Raw genomic sequence first — 24158 nt, forward strand, 5'->3', positions numbered from 1 at the left:
TTTTTGTTTTTGAACTAACCTGTGATCTCATTCATATAAAGAAACCCCCTATTAGTGCTCTGCACCTCACAGTCTGAGGAAGATCTTTAGGACAGTGGGAGATTAAATAATTTGCTACAGCCATTGACAAGTGTCAGAGATAGTACTTGTACCCAGAACTTTAAGAATTTAAAGTTCACTCTTTATGTACTACAATGGGCTACCAAATGTCATATTAATGTTAAATATACATTTGTATAGAGTTGTATCTAGATAAAGATTCCTATTCAGATGTTCCTGTTTTCCAATGGTATTATGCTGACTGAATCAAGTTTTGAATGTTACCAAAAAATCACATAAGCCAGGTTTTATAGTATCAAAGTAGAAGAATGTATCTAAGTCTACAAAATCATGTAAAAGCATTTCTAACAAGCTGTTTAAAACCTTTGACAAAGCAGAGCCAAGATGGAGGAGTAGAAGCACTGATCTCCTCTGGCTCTACCCCCAAAACCCAAAAAATACCTGTAAAAAATGACTCTAAACAAATTCTAGAACAGCAGAAGCCACAAAACTATAGAGTGAAAGACATTTCCAGCCTAAAGCAGCCGGGAAGGCCAACAAGAAAGGTCTATCTGTTCAGAGCAGAGCACAGCACAGTCTTGGAGGCATGGTGCATCAGGGACAGAACTGGAGGAGGCTTCAGGGCACAGAATCACAGGCAGCAGCTGTGGTTCCCAGATTCCTCAATCCACAAATGCCAAAGACAGCTTCAAAGGTCAATGAAAAAGCTCTTTCATCAGAAGGAAATGCCCCAGGGTGGTGACAGGTCTCTGAGGCAGCAGTGTCCATTTTAGAAGCCCTCAGCCTAAAGCCCCTGGAGGAATCAAGCAACTGATCTGCATTTCAGCCCTGAGTAGTGGCCCTGAGGTGAGGAAGAGCACTGGCTAGTGGAGCTGGTGGTGACTCTGGAGAGGGAACTCTACTCGCAGATCCTGAGCAGAAAAGCTTGTGGTTGCTCCCAGACCAGAGCACAGGACAGGAGAGGAGTAAACTCCTCTCCCTTGGCTGTGCCATCTTGGAGGAACTGAGAACTTGCAGGTCCCTAGAGTATACCCTCCACTTGAAAAAGGACTCAGAAATCAAGTAACTGACTGGGAAAAAGCCCCCCAAAATGGGAAATAATAAGACTATAGAAAATTACTGTCTTGGTGAACAGGTATTTTCCTCTATTCTTTTGGGATGAGGAAGGACAAAGGATACCATCACAGGAAGACATCAAAGTCAAGACTTCTGCATCCAAAACCACCAAAATAAACATGCAATGGTCTCAAGCCATGGAAGAACTCAAAAAAAGATTTTGAAAATCAGTTAAGAGACAGGGAAGAAAAATTTGGAAGAGAAATGAGAGCAATGCAAGAAAATCATGAAAAGAGAGTCAACAGTTTGTTAAAGGAGACCCCCCAAAAATGCTGAAGAAAATAAAACCTTTAAAAATAGACTAACACAAATGGAAAAAGAGGTCCAAAAAGCCAATGAGGAGAGGAATACTTTACAAAGCAGAATTAGCCAAATGGGAAAGGAGATTCAAAAGCTCACTAAAGAAAATATTTCTTTAAAAATTAGAATGAAGCAGATGGAAGCTAATGACTTTATGAGAAACCAAGAAATTAAAAAACAAAACCAAAAGAATGACAAAATTAAAGACAATGTGAAATATCTCATTGGAAAAACAACTGACCTGGAAAATTGATCCAGGAGAGACAAGGCAAAAATTATGGGACTACTTGAAATTCATAGTAAAAAAAAAAAAGAGCCTATACATCATCTTTCATGAAATTATCAAGGAAAACTGCCCTGATATTCTAGAACCAGAGAGTAAAATAAATATTGAAGGAATCCACTGATCACCTCCTAAAAAAGATCTGAAAAGAAAAACTCCCAGGAATATTGTAGCCAATTCCAGAGTTTCCAGGTCAAGGAGAAAATATTGCAAGCAGTCAGAAAGAAACAATTTGAGTATTGTGGAAGTACAATCAGGATAACACAAGATCTAGCAGCTTCTACATTAAGTGATCGAAGGGCTTGGAATATGATATTCCAGAAGGCAAAGGAACTAGGATTAAAACCAAGAATCACCTACCCAGCAAAACTAAGTATAATATTTCAGGGAAAAAATGATCATTCAATGAAATGGAGGACTTACAAGCATTTTTGATGAAAAGACCAGAGCTGAGCAGAAAATTCGACTTTCAAACACAAGAATCAAGAGAAGTATGAAAAAGTGAACAGGAAAGAAAAATCACAAGGCACTTACTAAAGTTGAACTGTTTACATTCCTACATGGAAAGATAATATTTGTAACTCTTTGAGACTTTTCTCAGTGTTTGGGTAGTTGGAGGGATTATATACATATAGTCAGAGGACACAGGGTGAGTTGAATAGGAAGGGATGATATGTAAAAATAAATATATAAAATAAAATTAAGGGATAAGAGAGGAATGTATTGGGAGGAGAAAGGGAGAAATGGAATGGGGCAAATTATCTCATAAAAGAGGCAAGAAAAAGCTTTTTCAGTGGAAGGGGAAAGGGGGGAGGTGAGGGAAAAAGTGAAGCTTACTCACATCACATTTGGCTTAAGGAGGGAATAACATGCACATTCAATTTGTTATGAAAATCTATCTTACACTACGGGAAAGTTGAGGAGAAGGGCATAGGTGGGGTGTGGGGGGATGATAGAAGGCAGGGCAAATAGGAAGAGGGAGTAATGAGAAGTAAACACTTTTGGGAAGGGACAAGGTTAAAAGAGAGAATAGGATAAATGGGGGACAGGATAGGATGGAGGGAAATATAGTTAGACTTTCACAACATGACTATTATGGAAGTCTTTTGCATAACTACACATGTATAGTCTATATTGAATTGCTTGCCTTCTCAGTGAGGATGGGTGGGGAAGGAGGAAGAGTGAGAATTTGGAACTCAAAGGTTTAGGAACAACAGCTGAGAATTTTTTTTTGCTTATAACTGGGAAATAAGAAACACAAAGTAATGGTGTATAGAAATCTTGTCCTACAAGAAAAGAGAGAAGATGGGGATAAGGGAAAGGAGTGGTATGATAGAAGAGAGGGCAGATTGGGGAAAGGGGTAATCAGAATGCATGGTGTCTTGGGGTAGGAGTAGAGGAGAGATGGGGAGAAAATTTGGAACTCAAAATCTTGTGGAAATGAATGTTGAAAACTAAAAATAAATAAATAAGAATAGACTTACAGAACTAATTCAGTTTAGAGATGGAAGAAAACTTTAGAGATCATCTAGTAAAATCTCACTTTTAAAAATGAGAAACAGATTTAGAGGTCTTTTTTTGTTGTTTTGTTTTTGTTCAGTCATTTCAGTCTTGTCTGACTCTTCATGACCCCATTTGGGGTCTTCTTGACAAAGATATAGGAGGGATATATTTGCCAATTCCTTCTCCAGCTCATTTTGCAGATATGGAAACAGAGACAAATAAGGTTAAGTGACTTGCTCAGGGTCACACAGCTAGTAAGTATCTGAAGCCAGCTTTGAACTCAATTAGATGAGTCTTCCTGACTTTAGACCTGGAGCTAGATACACTATGTATAGCGCCAACATGAGATTCACAGCACCTATGGCAGCATGAATATGCCGGTGCAATTCTGAATCAAGAAATACAACAGACTCTCCACATGGAAGACAGGACCAAAATATTTATTCAAACACCATAAAACCATATCCATCACAGTAACAAAGAAATCCATACACAATAACAATGCAAAAGGCACTATGATTTCCAAGCCTTCTCTCTGTTAGGTTTCCCACAAACCAGCAAGTAAATCACAAATAAGCTCTTTCCCTCACAATAGTCACTGCCTGTTCTTTCCCAGCTCTGAGAAGTCTGACCAATTTTCTCTCAGTTCTGCTCCAGTTCCGCCTCTTCCTGTTCCACCTTTTCCTATTCTACCTTTCAGTGGGCTCCTCCCACTACAGGCTTCATATGACTCAAACTTATGTGAAGTAGGCTTCCATATTATTAAAGCAGGTCACATGGGCCTATTAATGAATGGGAAAGATCCTCCCATTTAAATTACCATTACACTGTGTCACCCAGCAGCCCTGATTAAGAGGTTAAATGACTCCATGTTATGTAAGACCTGAAGTAAAGGGGAACCCATGACCTCTCATTCCCTATTCCTAATTTTTAGGACTTTTTTCTTAGAGGAACTTAAATTTGCCTCTTTTTGACTTCCACTCTTTGGTTCTCATTCTGCCTTTTGGGAGCAAGTAAACCAAGTCTAATCCTTCTTTCAGGTAAAAAATCTTCAACAATTTGAAGACAACTTGATGTTCCTCATGTCTTTCTCCCCCAAATCACGGAGATCATTAACCAGGTTCTTCAACAAATCCTTATATGTCATGTATACAAAGCCCTTGAAATTCTGGCTGTCCTCATCAAGACACTCTCTCATTTATCAATGTCCTTCTTAAAATGTGGCATCCAAGACTGAACACAGGACTACAGATGATTTTTAATAAGAGCCAAATGGTACTATTACTTTCTGATTTCTGAATACAATACAGTTTTTTATGGAACCTAAAACTGAATCAACTTTCTTGTCTGATATAACATAGCACATTCTCATTTTGAGACTGCAGGCAGGAGAATTCCTATCATCTTAGAGATAAACTACTGCCTGGCTATGTCCCTTCTGTCTCATCCTTATAAAGTTGATTTCTTGAAGCCAGGTTAAAGGTCGAAAGGCAGCTAGGTGGCACAATTAATAAAGTGCTGGGACCAAAGTTAGAAAGACCTGAGTTCAAATTTGGTCTCAGATGCTAATTAGCTTGTGTGACCCTGAGTAAGTCACTTAACTCTATTTGCCTCAGTTTCCTTATTTGTAAAATGAACTGGAGAAAGATAATGGCAAACCACTCTAGAATCTTTGCCAAGAAAATCCCAAATGGGATCATGGTGAGTTGGATATGGCTGAAACTTTGTTAAGTGCTGAGGATAAAAAGAAAGAAAAAAATATATTCTCTACTTTCAAGAAACTCACAGTCTAATGGGGAGATGAGTAGACCACTATGTTAAAATAAGAAAAAGACAGGATAAAGTGTAAATAACACAGAGAAAGTACCAGAATTAAGAAGTATGGGAAAGGTTCAGAGAGAATGTAAAGAGCATTTTTTTTCTCTTTTGGCCAGAAACCCTAATGGTCTTCCCCTCCAAGATTGACTTTTTTAACTAGGTAAAAGAAATTATTCTTTGCCTCAATTTCTTACCTAGCCTTAATCAATGAATGGGTGTTGCCTCAGTCAAACTGAGACCTGTTAAAGATCTTAACTTAAAAAAAGCTCAAGTCTTCCCACTACATCCTGGGCTACCTCAGATCATCCTGATCTATATCTGGCCACTGGACTCAGATGGTTCTGGAGGAAAAAGTGAAGCTGGTAACTTTGCACAGCCCTCTCTCATTCAAATCCATTTCAATGCAAGTCATGTGATCATCTCCCTGATGTCATGATCCTCTTTGAGAACGAAGCACAGTCATGGAGGGGACATGGTTTTTCAGGCAAAGAGTTGGAACAGATCATTTCTGAGACACTGAATCTGAAATTCTATGAACCCAGCTACCCTGCCTCCAAATCAGTCTTATTTCCAGTTTACTACACTGTTCATTTCTGTGTGGCTATCATGCAAATATTCTGGCTCACAGATATGATAATGAAATAAAATTGTTGCTGCTATTATTTTTAGATTTAGATCATAAAAATGTATTCATGGTGCATGGATCATCTTTAGAATGCCTCTTCTTCTCTATCCTTTTATTGTCCAGGATCCTTGAGGCATAAGTACATGTGCTACGTATATGTTTGGGTACACACATATGCTTTGTTGTTGTTTAGTCTTTTTGCATTTGTGTCTGACTTTTCATTTGGGATTTCCTTGGTAAAGATACTGCAGTGGTTTGTCACTTCCTTCTCCAGCAGATATGGAAACTGAGGCAAACAGGGGTAAGTGACTTTCCAAGGTCACACAGCTAGTAAGTGTCCAAGGCCATATTTGAACTCAGGAAGATGAATCTTCCTGACTCCAAGCCTGGCACTGGATACACTGTGCTAACTAGCTGCCCTACATATATAGTATCTGCACACTTTTTCCCTTGCAGGTAATTTTTCCTAACTAGAATATTTTCTTCCCTTAGTCTTTTGTAAATCATAACAAAGAACATTTGTCTTATCTAACTTTTAGCCATTGTACTGTAGAAAAATTTCAACCTTAGAAAATAAAGGGGAAAATGTGCTTCCTCTGATTTCATAGTTTTACCCCTGTTGCTAGGGAACTCATTTCCCACTGTATTCACCTGTCAGTCATGCCACCTTCTAAAAACAGTCTGTGTATTTAAGGAACAAATTCTCAAAACAACCAATTACATGAAAATCCAAAATTATTTCAATTTAATTTGTGGGTGGGCTTTTCTTTATGTGTTTAATAAGTTCCAACTAGATGTAAAATTAGGCTCAATTGTGAGTTTCAACTTTAAATGTGAGTTTCAACTTTAAAAGGATATAATTGTGTGTAAAAATGTATGCAGGCAGATAAGTTATATCTATCTGCAGACCACAGAACTCCTTGGTCTAAGAATAGCATAGAGCTTGAAACTTGCCAGTCTATTTAGAGTTAATAAGCAAGCATCTTTAAGGAGGAAGAAAGGAGTTTTTAAAATCTGTATTAATGTTTTCTTCACAAGGTCATAGCTATATCTATATGACACCAAAGGACAACCAAAAATACTTCTTTTGAAGACTCAGTCATATAACTTTCTGTTTTCCAAAGTTTCAAATAAACTAATTTGATTTGACTTCTTTTTCACCAAAGCTGTTGGTGTAACCTTGAATAGGCACAATCTTTAAGTACTCTTCTAATAAATTAAAAAATAACAAACAGCAACAAAATAAATCTTTCTTATTTAGCCACCTTCCCTAGCAGTAGGGGAAAGCACCAAGAAGACATATTGGACAAGATTCATGTAGTTGTAACTGTTTTTACTTTGTTTTTACTTAATCTATTGCCTTGATATAAGTTTTCTACCGAAAAATATAATAAAGACTGAAGGAAAACAAGTTTGTTTGTTTTTTAAGCCATATCTGTGCCAGTCAGTGGGTCAGAGTCAATTAGCATTTAGGTTTATTCAGAATCTGTTTTATACACACACTTTAGGGATCAAGAAAATTATCCCCCAAAGCATAGAAGATTCCATTTTCTTCTCGTTATTTCAGAGAGGTGGGAAGAGAAGCTATTAGAGCCCGTCGAAAATTTGGAGAGAATTACTTCTTTCCTTTGTCTTTACCCTCTACAATCTGAAGCTACTCAGGCTATGGGAAAGTGAAAGTTTCACACCTTTGACAAACTGTGAATTCAGCCACTGTCTGAAACTAAGAGGAAATCCTAACACCTTGCTGTCTCAATCTCCTACCCCTTGTGTAATTTCAAAATGTGGGTTGGGGAAGCAGAGGATTCAATTGATCTGGAGTCCCCATCAATCCTCTACAAGACACATAGTACATAGGTAAATGCTGGGAATACAAATTACAAAGCCAAAAAAATAAAGAATCTCTACTCTCCAGGATTTTAGATTCTTGAAGTCCAAATCACAGAGGAGTAACATACTTTTAGATTATCCTTTGCCAATGAACATTATTTTTAACATCACTGTTATCTTACTGTGCAAAATATTTGGAAATAATTCATCATAGTGTGGAAACTGAATCATATCTACCCTGATTTGAATGTAGACATGACTTTTCTAAAGTGCCTAAAAAGTAGGTATTTTATTGTGGCTTTAAGCAACTCTACTAAATTTGGAAAAGTCCCAATCAATTCAAATTAAAACAAACAGAAAAACCCTCCTTGATTATAACTAGAACTATTTGTTATTCAACAAACCAATTAGCAAACAAGTTATTGATGTAATTCTAATTTCTACCTGATTCTCTAATATTGCACGTTTGTGAGTGAGCCTCAGCAAGAGGAGAATAGTGGAATATAATTATCTTGGGTAACCTTTGTAGACTTGTAGGGGGATAACCAAATGAATGTGAATTATTTAAATGAATAGTTACATCATAGTAGTTATACAGAGTGCATGTTAATTAAAATATATTTTGGTTCCAAATTTTAGGAGTTTAATAATTAAAACTGTACCTTCACAAGAATTAAACCTTTTTACCTCTACCCCTGATGACCTTTCACTTTGGCAATGCTTTTGCTCTTTTGGTCTCCTCTTCTGATTTGGTGATTCCTCTTTAGAACCTCCATTTGAGGACTTATTCAGGTTAATTATGCTTACTTTCCACTTGACTCAGTCTCCAAATGTTTAAATTACTTTTTACCTTCCATGTCTCCTCACATCCTGTCCTCTTGAGAACAGAAGAATATCTTTCTTATTGCTTGTATCCAGACTTTGACATATAGTAAACCTTTAATATATATTTATCTAATCTAATATTCATCACCAAGTATATGGCATATGACAAAACAACATCTGATTAACACTACTATTTTAATTTAATTTCTCTTGCTTTAATCTAAGAACTAGTTTAACCCTTTCTGAGGGAAAAAGGTTTCATTTTCCCCTAATCTTCTCCCTTTTATGTGGATAAAATGACATAATTCTAAGATCTTAGACTGATGTACAATTAACAAAACATATATTCTGTTTTACTTCCATTTTAAATCCAGGGAAGCAGACAGATCACAAACAGCATACATTTACTCTTACCGGATCAATTAGCTGGGTGTAGAGTTCATGGCAGTTGTCAAAAATATACTTGTACGTGGAGTCTAAACAAGCCCTGACACAATCCTTTACAACAGTGCTGGCTCTTGGTGGACTTTGGAGTTCTAAAACCTGAGAAAGAAAAGATTGTCATCAATTGAAAATACAACAACATGAGAAGGTATAAATAGTAACAAGTCATCATTTGAAATATACTATTAATTCTCAACAAAAGAGTGGACTTTTATTTTCACTGGTATAATCTTAGCTGCCTGGGACACAGATATTAAGTCACTTGCTCACATTAAAATAGCTACTATCCTCCAGAGCAGGGTCTTAAACCCACATCTTTATGATTCTGAGGCCAGCTCTCTTGCTATCGCATCATGATGCCTTTTCATTGATAAATACATGTAAAATACTGTAGTAAAATATACAATATACAAAATTTAATTATAATGTGATTTATATGTTTGTAACAAATAAAATTTAAATTTATTTTAAACAAATTTAAATAAGTTTTAAGTACCTGGATGGGCCTATGATCTCTCTGATGTGGATACCCTTTCCAAAGATGTAGATCATCAATCATCCATGCCTATGAATCCTTTTGTCCTTGTTTTCCTGAAAATTCTGCATAACAGATCCACCCAATATACTGACAGCCTTCCTCTAGATCTTTTGACATTTCCCTAACTCCAATATCTGGCTCTTTATAAGTCACTTCTTGCTTTCAGTATGGGATCACCTTATATTTTTCTCTGGTTTTATATCTCTGTGATGGTATCCTTTTCAGTGACTACTTCTCTAGCACTTCATCCTGGCTACCATATGCAATTCCATTGCCCTTTGGATGTGGTTGTCTGGTTGTGAGAAAAATGATTATTAAAGAGTCCTCCCCTTCTTCTAAAGTCCTGATTTTAAAAACTTTAGTCTTTTGAAGGACATTACTGATGAGACTGAATTAACTTCTCTAACTGACACAACCCAACTCTACAAGAAATCTTTAGTCTCAGATGAATTCCATTCACTCAAGCTTGGATGGAGATAGGCCAAGGCTGGAGTGGTCTGAGTATAGAGATAGTTTCTCTGTCCATGGTTGATATGATGTCACTCTCAGCCCCTCATTTTAATATAGCACATCCCTTATTGTGTTAAACAAAAGTGATTGCTACTCCTCATCCAAAAAACATATAAGCTCTGAGTCTGTCCCATGATTGTCTTTGGTCTAATGGAGGCATCCAAATGACTGTCCTTTCATTAATAATATGCAGGTCTTATTAATAAAATGGCTAAATTACCCAGAAACTATGTCTTTCAAATTTTTTAATCATCAAGGCTGTAAGATACTGCATGTGACATTCTCTAAAGAAATGAAATGAAATATCACCCAAAGAGCAGTGGAGAGGGGTATGTTTATCTACATGTATTTATTTTAGTGTATATGTGTATACATACATATATTTTAACTGTTTACATACAATCATGTTACTCAATTATCATTTACCAACTAAATTTGAGTTTTAGAAGTTTGAATTAAAAGGAATCTCAGAAATATTTTTTTTAAACATGGAGCTTTCTTTGAAACTTTTTTATAGGATAATTGTTTTGTTTTTTATCCACAATAGCAATATTATAATAAACATATCTAACGTCTTCCTCAAATCAGTCCTATTAAAATGACGAATAGGGATATTTATTTCCTAAATGCTGTCTACTAGACCTGCAGCTGTTTAACTTAGGCACCCACGGTAATTCTACCTTTTAATCTAGAAGCAGAAGTTTTAATCCAGTTTTTAAAAGCCTTGTGATTTTTCCCCTCTGTGAAAATTTATAGTTTTTCTAGTGAATATGAGACCTTAAATAATCAGAAGGGGAAAAAAAGACTACAATATCTTTCAGAGTAAGCAATAGAGCTAGTATGATATTGATCAAAAGGCAACATTTTTTAATCTGTTTCCTTGAAAATCATTTAAAAAGATTCTTTTTGAGGCATTGCATGAGCTGTACCATCACCCACATCATCACTGTGCCAAGTAATTACTAGGAAGGTAGGGTAAGATAAGGAGACAAAAACCTAAAAGTAAAACATCAGAATACAAAAGCACTAACTGATGAGAAACAAGCCTTCTGGGTGAGAAGATTGTACTATTTCATTTTCTATAATCAAGGCCAGAGTTTGCAGTAGTTGGTGTGACAAATGCTAAACCAAGGAACATGGTGTAAATATTGAAGAACATGGGTTGAAATTGGAGAAGCTGGTCTCTCTTGGCGTAAACAAGTCAGTATGCCCTTTGATTCCAACCAATGCAAGGAAAGTACTGTAATTCAAACTTTAAATTCTTTCTCAGAAGATTCATATATGCTTAGATTTTTCAAAGAGCCTTGCTCAAGATGGACTTAATTTAAAACTAAGTCAGGCTGAATATATCAGAAGACCATAAGTGGTAAGGACATTTGCTTCCTCAAATCAAACTTTATTGGAAAATTCATCAAGTTAAGGCAGAGGCTGGCACCTTAATCACTGAGGCTGAATTGTATGGGATCAGGAAGACACAGTAAAACATCGGTTTTCCTGAAAAAATAAATGTGTTCCATGTCTCACCAAGGCAATGACAGAAATAAAATGAGATACCTTCATTCGAAAAAAGGTGATGCTTGTTAGCAAGTCAACAGTTGATTTCAGATCTTGAAGTCTCTCTGAATTGCTAGCAGGAAAGTTGTCCTAGTTAATTAGAGAAAAGAGGATATGTAGAGCGTAAAGTTAACAGCAGCAAACTCCAAGGAAAGGGAAACTTTTTTTAAAAAGGAAAGTATAAATTTATTTTTTTAAAAGACATTGAGCTATTGAGATTAAAAAGTTTATTCATTAAGCAGTTCAATCTTTATGTGCATCTTCAACTTAGGAAAAAACAAATTCCAAAGGATCTATTCATTAGTGCGGTCCTCTTGATAAAGAGACATGGATTTGGTATCAAAAGATGAGTTCAAGTCTTGATTTTGCTACTTACTATCTGTGTGACCTTAAATAAGTCACATAATTTTCCTGGGCCACATTTTCCTTCTCTGTAAAATGAGTCAGGTTGGATGACATTTAAAATCTCTTCTAGCTCTAAATTTTTGCTTCTATGATTTAAAAAGTATGGGTACTCCCTTTACAAATGTAAATTGTAATCCTCCAGAATTTTTAGTAATCATGAGTCCCTGTGGCCAACAATGACGGGAGAAAATTCTATTCCCCCAATCAACCCTATATTCAGAGACGTTATATCACACTATATATATCCTATCAAATACCACAAAGAAATAATCAAAGCATGAAACAACAGAAATCAGAAATAAAAGGTTATACATATAATTCTGAGGAGGTTATTTGTAAACTTCACTTGCAATTTTCTCAATCCTTATAATTTCTTTTTTTCAAATGTAGTCTGAGCCATATCAAATATACTGAGTAAATCTTTTGTGATGAAATGCAAAGACTTTTTCCAATGTGCAATATATTTTGCATTTAGGGGGTCTACTTCTGAGAGTAAGGGTAAGGAGAAGGAAGGGTAATTTTTCCACCAGGTTCAATTAGAATCAATTCTTTTAAGGAATTATGTCCAGAATAGCACTGTAGGTTTCACAGTGGCTAGAGCACTGAGTCTAGAGTGAGAAAGAACTGAAATTCAAATACAGTCTCAGACACATTAGCTGTGTGTTACTGGGCAAGTCGCTTGAACTCTGTGTGCTCCAGTTTCCTCATCAGTAAAAATCAATATAAAAATCAGACTTATCTCCTAGGGTTGCCATAAGGACAAAATGTGATATTTGTGAATTGCTTAAAGCACTATATGGAAAAAAAGGGAAAGGAATAAGTAATAAGTATTTATATCCCACCTACTATGTGCCAATCACTGTGTCAAATGCTTTTTTACAAATATTTCATTTGATCCTCACAACAACCTTGAAAGGCAGCGCTCTATTTTACAGTTGAAAAAAGCAAGACAAATAGGTGTTGAGTAACTTGCCCAGAATCACACAACTAATAAGTATCTGAGGCTGGAAATGAATACAGGACTTTCTGACGTCAAGCCCAGCACTCTATCCATTGTGTCATTAGCAGCCTCTATATATGCTAGTTGCTATTATTACTATTACTATTAAAATTATTTATATCACTATAAGTTTGAAGAAGATTCCTTGTTCTCTACTAGCTTCTCTTATTATCACTCACTAGTTTACAAAATCAGTTAACTGTTACCTCATAAGCTATAGGATCCAGTACTAAGGGCATGTTCAATAGGTCAAGTGCTGCACTGGGCATGAAGTAGGGGACATGACAGCAATCATCTCTAGCTAAGGAGAGAACATCATGGGAATGATGTTCAGAGAAGGCAGAACCATTGAGGCAGCCTCTGTGAGGGCTCTCGTTGGCTCTGGGTACCTGGTAGAGTTGTTTTGGAAGTGGAAAAGCATTGGAAGACCAACTGTGGGTCAACTCAGTTACCAGAAGAGCCCAGGAACTAGATCTGTGTTTCATTGGTTTGTGGAGTGCTCAGAGGAGGAAACTCTCTCTATTAATGCAGACCAGCATCATTTTTTGCATCTTATAGCTTAGAGTTGCCTTGGTTACTAAGGATAGCCAAGTGATTTCCTCAGGGTCATACAACCATATATATCAAAAGAAGGACTGAAATCCAGGTCTTCCTGGGTCCAAGGTCAGATCTCTTTTCTCCATTCTATGTGGACTCCCAAATATATGTTTGCTAAAACCCACCAAAACCCTTAGTTGAATTCAAACATTCAGAATCAGAAATAAGTCCACATCAGAGGAACATATATAAAACAAATAAACAAAATCCTTGATCGAAAAAAAGGGAGCTTCTAATTTTAGAAAACACCAATCTTCTCGAATTAGCATGGAAGCCTTAAGATTCTACTCTATAAATAATTACTCTGCAATATGACAAATAGCCATGTGGACCCAATTTTATATTGTCCTCTCAGGAAGATGATTTTATACATACCCTATACTTTGACAAATCAATCCTCAAAGAGTTGTGCAACTGATCCAGTAGTTTTATGAACTTTTCTCTCTGTGTAAAGCGAAAAAGAAAAATAACACATGCTCATTAGAAGTTGAATGAATAATTTTTTTTTAAAAAAGATCAAATAAAGGACAAATGTACCATCTAAAACCCTTACTTAATATAAAGCATGGATTCACTGCCTTCCTCTTGGGATCTGTTTGTAAGGCATGTTGTTTTCAATCTATAGTCATACAAGCATTGCTAGGAGATAATAGGAAGCGTATCAGAAATTACAAAATGTGTTTTGTTGAGTTTCATTTATGCCTGCTGCCACACTTTGCCATTCTCCTAATGCAATACAAATGCTCCTGGCACCCAGCCAGTAGCCTTCAGATTAGAACGCATTAGCGAGCACCAATAGTCTCCTTTCTCCTCCTCTTCATGTTCTTTATCTCACTAACCAGTTCCTTGTGAGAAAAACAAGCATCATTTCCATGGGAAGGGGAAAGCATGAAAATATTATAAAAACAAAGGTTTTGAACCACCTGACAGGTTCATTTCCAATTAAAGTATACAGGTTTGTCCTAATACTCTTATGAACTCACATATTTTATCTTTCTTTCAAATGCACAGAAGTGTGTTTGAATGTTACTTAAACTCTGACCTCAGGATGTCCAAAGGAGAAAAAAAAAACAGAACTTTCTAGCTCCCTGCCCCTTCAGTTAATCAGACTTACTTACCAATATGAAACTTTCTCATTGGAGAGAAAGCTATTCCCTTAGCATAAACTAGACACTGTAAGAACACTAGGAGTTATTTCATATATTAAATCACTTCAGTTCATATATTACTTCGCTAAGCAACTTGCTCACTATTAAAAAGACTGACCTAGGTCCTAAGGATCGGCTGAGTCTGATAAGGTATTATTTGGTTTAACAAGCATACTTCCAATGATTAGTCATTCAATAAGTATTTATTAAGCTTGTGCCAGACACTAGGGATGAAAAGACACAAAACAGAAGTTTATTCAATCAAGAAACTTGAATTCTATCAAGAAAGATGGTACAATGTATACATGAAGCACTGTGTTAGCATTAGACACACTGGTTGATTGTCTTTCATTCGGAAGAGGACCAAAATGACATCACCACATTAGGGTCAAGGTGCAGTTTATCCAACTGTGGCTGATCAGACCAAGATGAGCTTGGAAAGTTCTACCACAATTTAGAAACAAATAGTCCATATGAATATTTGAAATGGAAATGTCTCTAAATTTGCACATCTCACATTTCTTTTGAGCTACTGCAATTCTGCTTTGCTCATACAGCACAGTGCCTTCTTTTCCTTGGGCACACCATGTTGGGGAGTCTTGTACTAGTAAATAAGATTTGATGGAGAACCTGCTCTGAAAGAGTTTATAGTCCATAAATCAAAATACACTTAGAAAAAGTGACCACTGAAAATACCAACTCAATGAAGATTCACTGAGTAAAAAAGGGGCTTCCTGGATGGAGTATAATGAACAACATTATGCTTTACAGTGGGTTGTTGTTCATCAGAGTTGCATGAATTTCTGTCCAATGGAGTTGTTCTCATAGAATTCTAAGGCAGTTACTCGAATTACTCAGTCTGTCCAGTATTGAGAAAGAGGTTATTCTCCTAGAGGGATTATCAAAGTGGAAAATTATTCCAGTGTTGTGGAATCTATTGTTTCTTGGATGGAAGGACAACCCTTTGAGAATTTAGCACTGTTTTATTGACACCAGTGGTTACAAATCATCGACAGAATGCCAAGACTGTGTCAAAATAAATAAATGAAAAAACTTATCAGAAGTCTCCTCTGCCTCCTCCTCTCCCCTCCCCCCCCCCCACTTTTAAAAAGGTTCTAGGTTGCTTTTGGAATCTGTCAGTTTATCTACCTGGGACTTTAAACATGTCACTTAACCTCTCTTGGCTCTATACATTTTCCCTTTTCTCTAACTAACTAGGACAACTTCCCTGCTAGCGATTCAGAAAGACTTCAAAATCTAAAATCAACCGTTGACCTGCCAACATGCATCACCTTTTTTTCGAATGAAGGTATCTCATTTTATTTCTGTCACTGACGTGGTGAGACACAGAACACATCTATTTTTTCATTTTATAGATTGAGTCTTTCCATCATACCAAATTTACAATAATTTGCTAAGTCTTATCAATTTTAGCCTCACAACATCTCTCCAACTTGTCCCCTTCTCCCTTTTCCCCACTCACTCAGCCTGTATCCTAGCTCAGGTCCTCTCTCAGGTCTCTCACCTGCAGTACTGACATAGCATCCTAACTGGTCTCTTTGCTGGTTTCTCCTCTCTCAAATCCATCCTATACATTGATGCTAAGTTGATATTCCTAAAATACAGAACTGACTATGTTACTCTCAAACTTAAAAATCATTAAGGTTCTCTATTGCTTCTAAGATAAAATACGTAATCTTCAATTTGACATTTAATGGCCTTCACAATCTTGCTCCCATCTTTCTTTTATTTCTTATCACCTTCCTTCTAGTCATATTGTCTGGCTAATTATTTCCCTATGTGGCTTTCTATCTTCTTTCATTCCTTTGTGCAACCTGTTTGTCTCTCCGCTTCTAAAAAAGCATTTCCTCCTTAACTCTTGTCTTTTAGAAATTCCTTATGTTTATCAAAGAACAGACAAGGTACCAGCTACTCCCAAGGCCTTTCCTGATTTCCTGCAGTCATTCATGCTCTTACTCTCTTGAAATTACTTCATAGTTATTTTACAATTAGCAAAAGGGAGCATCACTCTGTAAGTAATGAAGTGCTGGGCTTTGAGTCAGTAGCTATGGGACTGTGAACCCATCACATAATAACTCTGCGCCTCAGGAATCTCCTTAGGATTTATGTGGAGGCAGTCTCTCATGCTCAAGAAATCACGTCGGATCTAGCTATTTTGCAGTAAAAGGCATTAAAATCCCCTTTCAGATTTGTGCCAGTATAAGTATATATGTAGGGACACTCATCTTGTTTGGTTAAGCCAATGATTGGGAGCTACTGTAATGAGGTAACCTGGTCTCAAGTTATCCAGACAACTTCCATAGTCATATAAAAAGCCTAAGACAGGCTACTTACTTATGATTTCCCCAGAATTATGAATATAGTGCTATCATTCCCCTCATTTTACAGATGAAGAAACTGAAGCAAACAGATGTTAAGTGACTTTCCTAAAGTCACAGCCACTTAGCAAATAAGTATCTGAGGCTGAATTTTAATTCCAAGTCCAGTACTCTCACCTACTGTACTATCTAGGTGCCTTGAACTCCTAAGAAATTTTTCTTGCCTTAGATTACTTGAAGAAATAGTTTCATCTTATTTTAAAACATGTTTTCTATGTTCCCCCCTCTTTTCATTGGAGTGGTGAGGATCCATGGACATAAATTACCATATATAGTCAGACATGCCCAACATGCATGTTAGTTTTGATAAACTTCTTTCTCTTTGCAGAACTGGAAGGGATGGCTTTCTGAGTTGGAGAGTTTAAATTTCAAAGAGTTTTAATATTTAGAATGAATATATGTAAAAAACAAAAGGTATCAACAAAATTAGATAACATTCCAAAAATAATATACATTTTCTTCAACAAAAAGAGAGCAGACTCATCCACTAATAGGAATAATGAGGCAGGATTGAAGTTTTTTAAATGAATGGAGTTTAAAGCATGGAGGTCGCTTTTCTGTTTCCTGCCCTATTTGCTCTTAAAGAGAATTTTTTGTAATCACATTGCAGCTGAAGCACTGGGCTCTATTGAAATGCACTCTGCTTTTTCTTTGAGGTTAACATGAATGCAGGGACTCTTCATCTGACTTTCTTATAAGTAGGTTTCATGGTTGATGATAACATTAACATCCTTTCTCCCTGAGGGGAAATAGGCCCAGTGTTCCACAAGGTTAAGCTACTCCTTATAGCATAGCATGATATTAGAAATGGAACAAGCATAAAACATAGTCTGTTTCACATGACAGATAAAATTCCTTGATGATACCATTCCAAATGTGAGGTTTGTATAACAGAGCTCAGCTGGGTTCCAATGGATGACCATAAATAACTACTCTGTTGATATGGCCACAGTCAATTCTCTGGTCCCTGGCCATTCGAGAGTCAACATATAAAACTAAACTACTGGTCCATGGCTGTTTATATGGTATGACCAAAATCCAGAAGAGTGCTAACCTGAGCTCAAAGAAGAATGAGGATGCTTTGTTTATGTTTGTAACAATTCTACATTTAAAAAGTTTTCATTCCTATTATTTTATTTGATTTGTATCATAAAATATAGTCTAGACAGGCAATATACTCCTTCCCATTTCACAGACAGGGCAACTGAGGTACAGAGAAATTTACTGACTCACTTAGGTCATGTAGATTATTAGTAAAACAAACAGACCCCTTGAATATCACCTCTATGTTGTTTTCATTTCATTTACAGGATTTTTGTCCTATTGGGAAAGACCATTTAAGCTTTGCCCCTTTCTACTTCATGTCCCTCCCCTTTTCCATATATCTTCATCATAAAAAACACCTTCCCCAAAACACGTATACACCTTGATTGCCTGCACAACAAACATGCGTACAAGAACACGGGAAGGGAAAAAGAACCGGGGCTACATAATATCCTTATTTCCTTTGCCCTACTGGGTTCAGATTCAGACTTCACTTACTCATTCATTATATTTCATATGTAAAGGCTAAAAATGGGATATTTAACCAAGTATAGGGTAGACACTCCTCTCTCCAACCACATAATCCTTACCACAACATTCAACCATAAAATCTTTTAACGTGGTCATGCAATATACATTTAAACAATTTACTATCTATTGAAATTACAAAGTAGCATCTCTCTGAAAACTTCACTTCTAACATCCATTTAAACTAGCTATATATCCCTATTTTTCTTATCTATTATATAGGATATTTGCTCTTCTCTTTATTAAAATTGATGATAATGAAGCAAAGTTTCAAAGCTACAGTTTATTTTCACTTGAGAATTACCACATCATTTGGTTAAAAAAAACAACAAATACACAGGAACACAATTTGCATAATCAAGTACACTAATAATTCACACAAAGGTTGCTTTAATTGGATATTGGATGTTCAAGAATAGAAAAGAGCTCCCTGTTGAATTAGGTGTTTGCATAGACATGACAAGAAAAGGGGAATTTCAGCAATTTTCTAGATAATTTAAGTACCAAGCACACTTCTCCTTCAATCACCAAATAAGCCTGTTTGGGTATGAATGATACAAATAACTCCAACTACATCTCCACTTCAATTTCCAGGTCTTAACTGAGCCTTGAATTATTTCTTTATTTCTAGAGTGAAACGGGATGTTTTAAGTCAAAGCTCAATGTGCCTAACAAGGTCTCAACAAATATGTCATGAATTCAGTGCTGACTGACTGCTACTTAGTTGCTGGCATTGTCACTGACCTTTTATATGTGTGGGAACAGAAGGAAAATGTTACTATAAGTTTTTCTTCCTGCATCCCTACCCTTTAGGTCCATCTCATGCCCTCCCAAAACTATTCCTTTCAACGTGGGTGAGACAGTGAAATCGCATTGACACATGAAGGTTTTGTTCATGGCCATGCAGTGACTGGTATGCCTTCTAGTGTGGTCCAGAAGAGAAGCAGTGTGATTTAACCTGCCTTGGATCAAATGATTTTCCCACACTGATGAAATCAAAGGTCCAGATGACAGTTATAATAATTATACTGATAACAAAGGCTCACATCTCCCTTTCATATGCAAAATTCTCTTGTTGCTGTGGTTCAATTGTTTTTTAGTCATGTCTGACTCTCCATGAGCCCATTTGGAGTCTTCTTGGCAAAGATAGTGGAGTGGTTTTCCATTACCTTCTCCAACTCATCTTACAGATGAGGAAACTAAGGTCAACAGGGTTAAGTGACTTACCCAGGGTCACACAACTAATAAGTATCTGAGGTCAGATTTGAACTCAGGGAAATGAGTTTTCCTGACTGTAGTCCCAGCCCTCTATCCACTGTGCCACCTCCCTGCCCCAAAATTCTCTTTAATGCTCTTAAAACTATTCTGCTAAGGTGAGAAAGAAAGCCTCTTACTAAGCACTAATAAGGAAAGTCACAATTAGGTGCAAATAAGGAAGGCCTTAACCAGGTGCTAATATGACTTTACATCTCTAATATCTGAAAATGTTGATATGTGCATTTGGGGGAGGTAGGTCTAGGATATCTGAATATACCGAGAACTGCCATAAGGGCCACCACTGTGGTAGATGTGGTAGTAGGGATTAGTAAGCAATTACCTATTTCACTTAAAAAAATGAGAATACAAAGAAAATACCTTTTCTACTACTGAATCAAAGACCATTTTACAGGTTTAAATTCAACTGTATTTAGATTCTTCTTTGACTCATCAGTAATTGTACATTTCACTAAAAATATTCAAATAAATTTTAAAGCTTTAGCACTATATGATAAATAAGAACAAGCATGAGGATTTTATAAAGATATTCTGGAAACAACCTACCTAAATCACAAGTCCCTGGGAATAGGACTAGGAAAAGGCTTTCCCTTAAAAATCAAAGAGGGATTAGTTTTCTCTAAAAGGCAACACAGCTGTCCTTGAACCTAACTGGACCCTGCCTAGCTTGAAGAAGCTATCTGGTAAGGGCATAAGAATTCATACACACATGGAGTTAGGACTCCTGTAATTTGATGGATATCTTAAGAACACATTAGTCACTAAACCCTCCTTTCATGATCAGATGTATTTCTACATGGAGGTGAGGGGGGACTACATAAGAAGCTAAGTGCTTGTTGTATACCCTTGTTGTTTTAGGAAAGAGTAAAACTCCTTTTGTTAATTGTTCAATAACACAACTTACCACTAACAGATACTGGTGTCAGGTTCACCTGCAACAGCCCCAAAGACTTAATAATAAACAATCATGGGAAAATGAATTCAGAAAAGCCAAAGTTATCATAATTTAATAACATCATACTTACACCAAAATTGGTAGCAGCAAATCTATCTGAGGCAGACACTTGCACATTAGTTGAAACTGTTGGGTGGGCATAAAAAGCATTTATGTTTGCCAATAGGGTACTCATCACTGCTGGGACACCAGGGCACATGTACTTGGAGGACAGGCATGAAAAGTGCCTGCAAAAGAAAGGGATTAAAGGCTCTTAATATATGTCATGTTTATTTAACAAAAGTGTGACATCAGACCCAAGGCTAGAAAATAGTTTTTCAAACATATAGTACATACATACATACATACACACACACACACACACACACACATATACACACTCCCTACACACACGAAAGAAAGAGAAATGATATAGAATTATCATTTCTAAAACAAAAAAGAATTTCTTTATCAAATTTGACCTTTTCAAGTTCTCTTGTCTCAATTGCAAGATAACTAATTAGGGCCTTGCTCTACTTCCCTAAATACTACATGGTTCCTTTTAATTTGGTAGAGGGAGTAGAATTAAGTATTCAAAAGCCAAATGATCAACCTTGGCTGACCTTAAAGAACTGTCAAAAAGACTGAGATCCTTTCTTTAACTTCAGCTCCTGGAATGCCATCCTCTCAATGGTCTCTGTCCATATACTTACTCTTCTATTTTAAACATTCCGCATAATCAAGCTTTAGCGATTGGAACGAAACCTGTGATTGCATTGGTAAAGGAAAGGAATTCCCAATTGAGCAACCTCTACTTCCCAATACATGTCTGCACCCTTCTGATAATTTATAGTCTTAGATAACTGCCAAGAGCACAAAGAGATTAAGTAACTTGCATAGGATCATATAGCCTGTATGTATCAAGGGTAAGACTCTAACCTAGGTGTTCTTGGATTTGAAGCCATTTCTTTATCTACTATACCACAATGACTTTCACCACTCAATTGAAAACAAACCAAAAAAACCCAACAACAATTAATTGGAAGACAGCATCTTCTGTACGACTGTGACCATTATATCCAACCTAGCCTACTTTTCTTGAACTCTTTGACATGCATGATCCTGATCTAGAGTAAAATGACCACTTTCCACAAAATTCCTATTTGTGGTCTTTCATTTGGTAGGCAAAGAGGGTAAATCTGAGTTCTCAAAGGCTGTGGTTGATAAATTGATGCGGTCTTTTTTTTCTTCTCACTGGCTATTGTTTTTGACTTTTGATCTGAATAATCTAACTGGTCAGCTATAGACAGAGAGATGATTCTGAAATAACTGTTAAAATACAGGCAATTGAATTTAAAAAAATGTTCATTAGCATTCTCTGTATACACTTCCCTCTGATACTCTCTTGAAGAAAATACTCATTCTATTAGAGATGTGACATTCTAGAGTAGTCTACAGGCCTTTGGCCACCTTCATTTCTTATGCCCAATGTTTTCCAACACCTTTTCCCAGGAATTTCCTTGTGCCCACCTTATTGCTGATGTCACCAATTATCAAGGGGCAGACTGAATTAATTTGGAGGCTTTCATCAAAGTCCTCATAGATGTTGTGACTGTCTTGTCCTCTGCAACTGACATTGGTAAATAAGATGTGATTACGTACATGGTGGTTTGTTTGTTATGCAGGTCATGAGCTGTGCAACTCAAAACCATCCAATGAAATGATCCTTTGTGTTATCATTAGATATCCTGGGAAAACAACTAAATACCAACTTTATTTACCTAAGTGAACTTCAAGCCATTTTTCCACTTAGCTGCAAATTATTTTTTTTCATTTGTGGTAAAATACTCAAATGAATCTGGTTCAGTACCACCAAATTGTTGGTCAGTGAACCAGCATTTATTAAGCACTAGCAGTGTGCTAAGCATTGGGAATACAAACAAAGGCAAACAATGGGTGTTTCACCAGATGAACTAAGACCTGGGAAAGACCTTATGTTAAAAAGGCCAAGGTCTCCCCTTTCATTCTACACTATCTTCAGTCATCTTGACTTACGTTTTGCCACTAGACTCAAATGATTCTGGAGGAGAGAGTGAGGCTGATGACTTAGCACAGTCTGTGCCTCACTTAAATCCAATTCACTTAGAAGTCAAGACATCATCCTGTTGGTGTCTTTTGTCTTCTTAGAGAATGAAGGATGAGAAACAAATAAACAAAATCCAAATCAAAACACAATCCTTTCTCTCAGAAGCTCAGTCTACTGAGAGAAATAATATACAAACAACCATGTACAAACAAAATATATATGAGATAAACTGGGGATAATCTCAGAGGGAGGAAACTAATATTAAAGAGGATTGGGAAAGGGTTTCTTGTAGAAAGTAGGATTTAAAAAGGCACCTGAAGGAAGCCAGGAAAGCCAGAAGTCAGAGATTATGAGGTAGAACATTTTAGGCATAAAGGAGAACCAATGAAAATGCTCAGCATATTATGTATGTTATGTGTGTTATATAGTGTTAAATGTGAGGAACAACAAGGAAGCTGAAGTCATTAGATATCATCGGACAGAGTTAGACTGATATTTGTTGAGTTTAGGGATTGTGAGATTGTTAGCACCCTCTGCCCACTTTTCTACCAATCTGCTTTTGTTACTCTATGACAGAAAGCATGTGTGCTTTTCTTTCTGTTTCCATTCTGATGTACTTCCCTTCCCCCATATGGTATAGTGCTCATTGCTGGGCCATCTCCAGTCATCTTGATCGATATCTGGTCACTGGACCCAGATAGCTCTGGAGGAGAAAGTGAGACTGGTGACTTTGTACAGCTTTCCCCCACTCAAAGTCAATTGCAAGTCACGTCATCATTTCCTTGCCATCATGGTCCTCTTCAAGAATGAAGGAAGAATCACAATAGGGTTCAGTAGCATAATGGTAAGAAAGGAAAGTACAAAGTAGCAAAGTGGATAGAATTCAAATTCTACAGACATTTAAAAGCTAAGTGACCATGGGCAAGTCATTTAACCTCTGCCTGCCTCAGTTTCCTCACCTTTAAGAGGGGGAAGAAAGGGAATAAGCATTTATGAACTGTCTACTATGTTTCTGACATAAATATAACAAATATCAACTCATTTGATCCTCATAATAAACCTTGAAATCATTACTTTATTATGATTTTGTAGTGGACAAAACTGAGGTCAGGGATAATAGCAGCCCATAATTCTCAGTGTTGTTGTAAGGGTCATATAACGTAGGATTTGTACAGTGCTTTGCAAACAACAAAGTATTATATAAATGCAATTATTATTGTTTCTGTTTTTGTTATTATTGTCTCCCCATATTTTCTTCATAGCATCTGTATTGTTATTATACAAATCACTTAACCTTCCTAGGTATGTTTCCTTATCTAAATTGGGGGTGGGAGGA

At 36.5% G+C, this 24158-nt stretch overlaps 1 protein-coding gene across 2 annotated transcripts in view; it reads right to left on the bottom strand.

Annotated features, from left to right (window-relative positions):
- Positions 1-24158, bottom strand: part of UNC13C (unc-13 homolog C) — a 769865-nt gene that overhangs the window by 305258 nt on the left and 440449 nt on the right. For both annotated transcript variants that reach the window (XM_072616138.1, XM_072616137.1), the window contains 4 exons: positions 20828-20984; positions 13784-13852; positions 11407-11496; positions 8775-8903 (listed from right to left, as the gene is read on the bottom strand). In XM_072616138.1, the coding sequence (XP_072472239.1) occupies positions 8775-8903; positions 11407-11496; positions 13784-13852; positions 20828-20984 (445 nt within the window). The remainder of the gene's footprint in view (positions 1-8774; positions 8904-11406; positions 11497-13783; positions 13853-20827; positions 20985-24158) is intronic.

Source organism: Notamacropus eugenii, chromosome 1 (assembly GCF_028372415.1).
Source record: "Notamacropus eugenii isolate mMacEug1 chromosome 1, mMacEug1.pri_v2, whole genome shotgun sequence".
NCBI lineage: Eukaryota > Metazoa > Chordata > Mammalia > Diprotodontia > Macropodidae > Notamacropus > Notamacropus eugenii.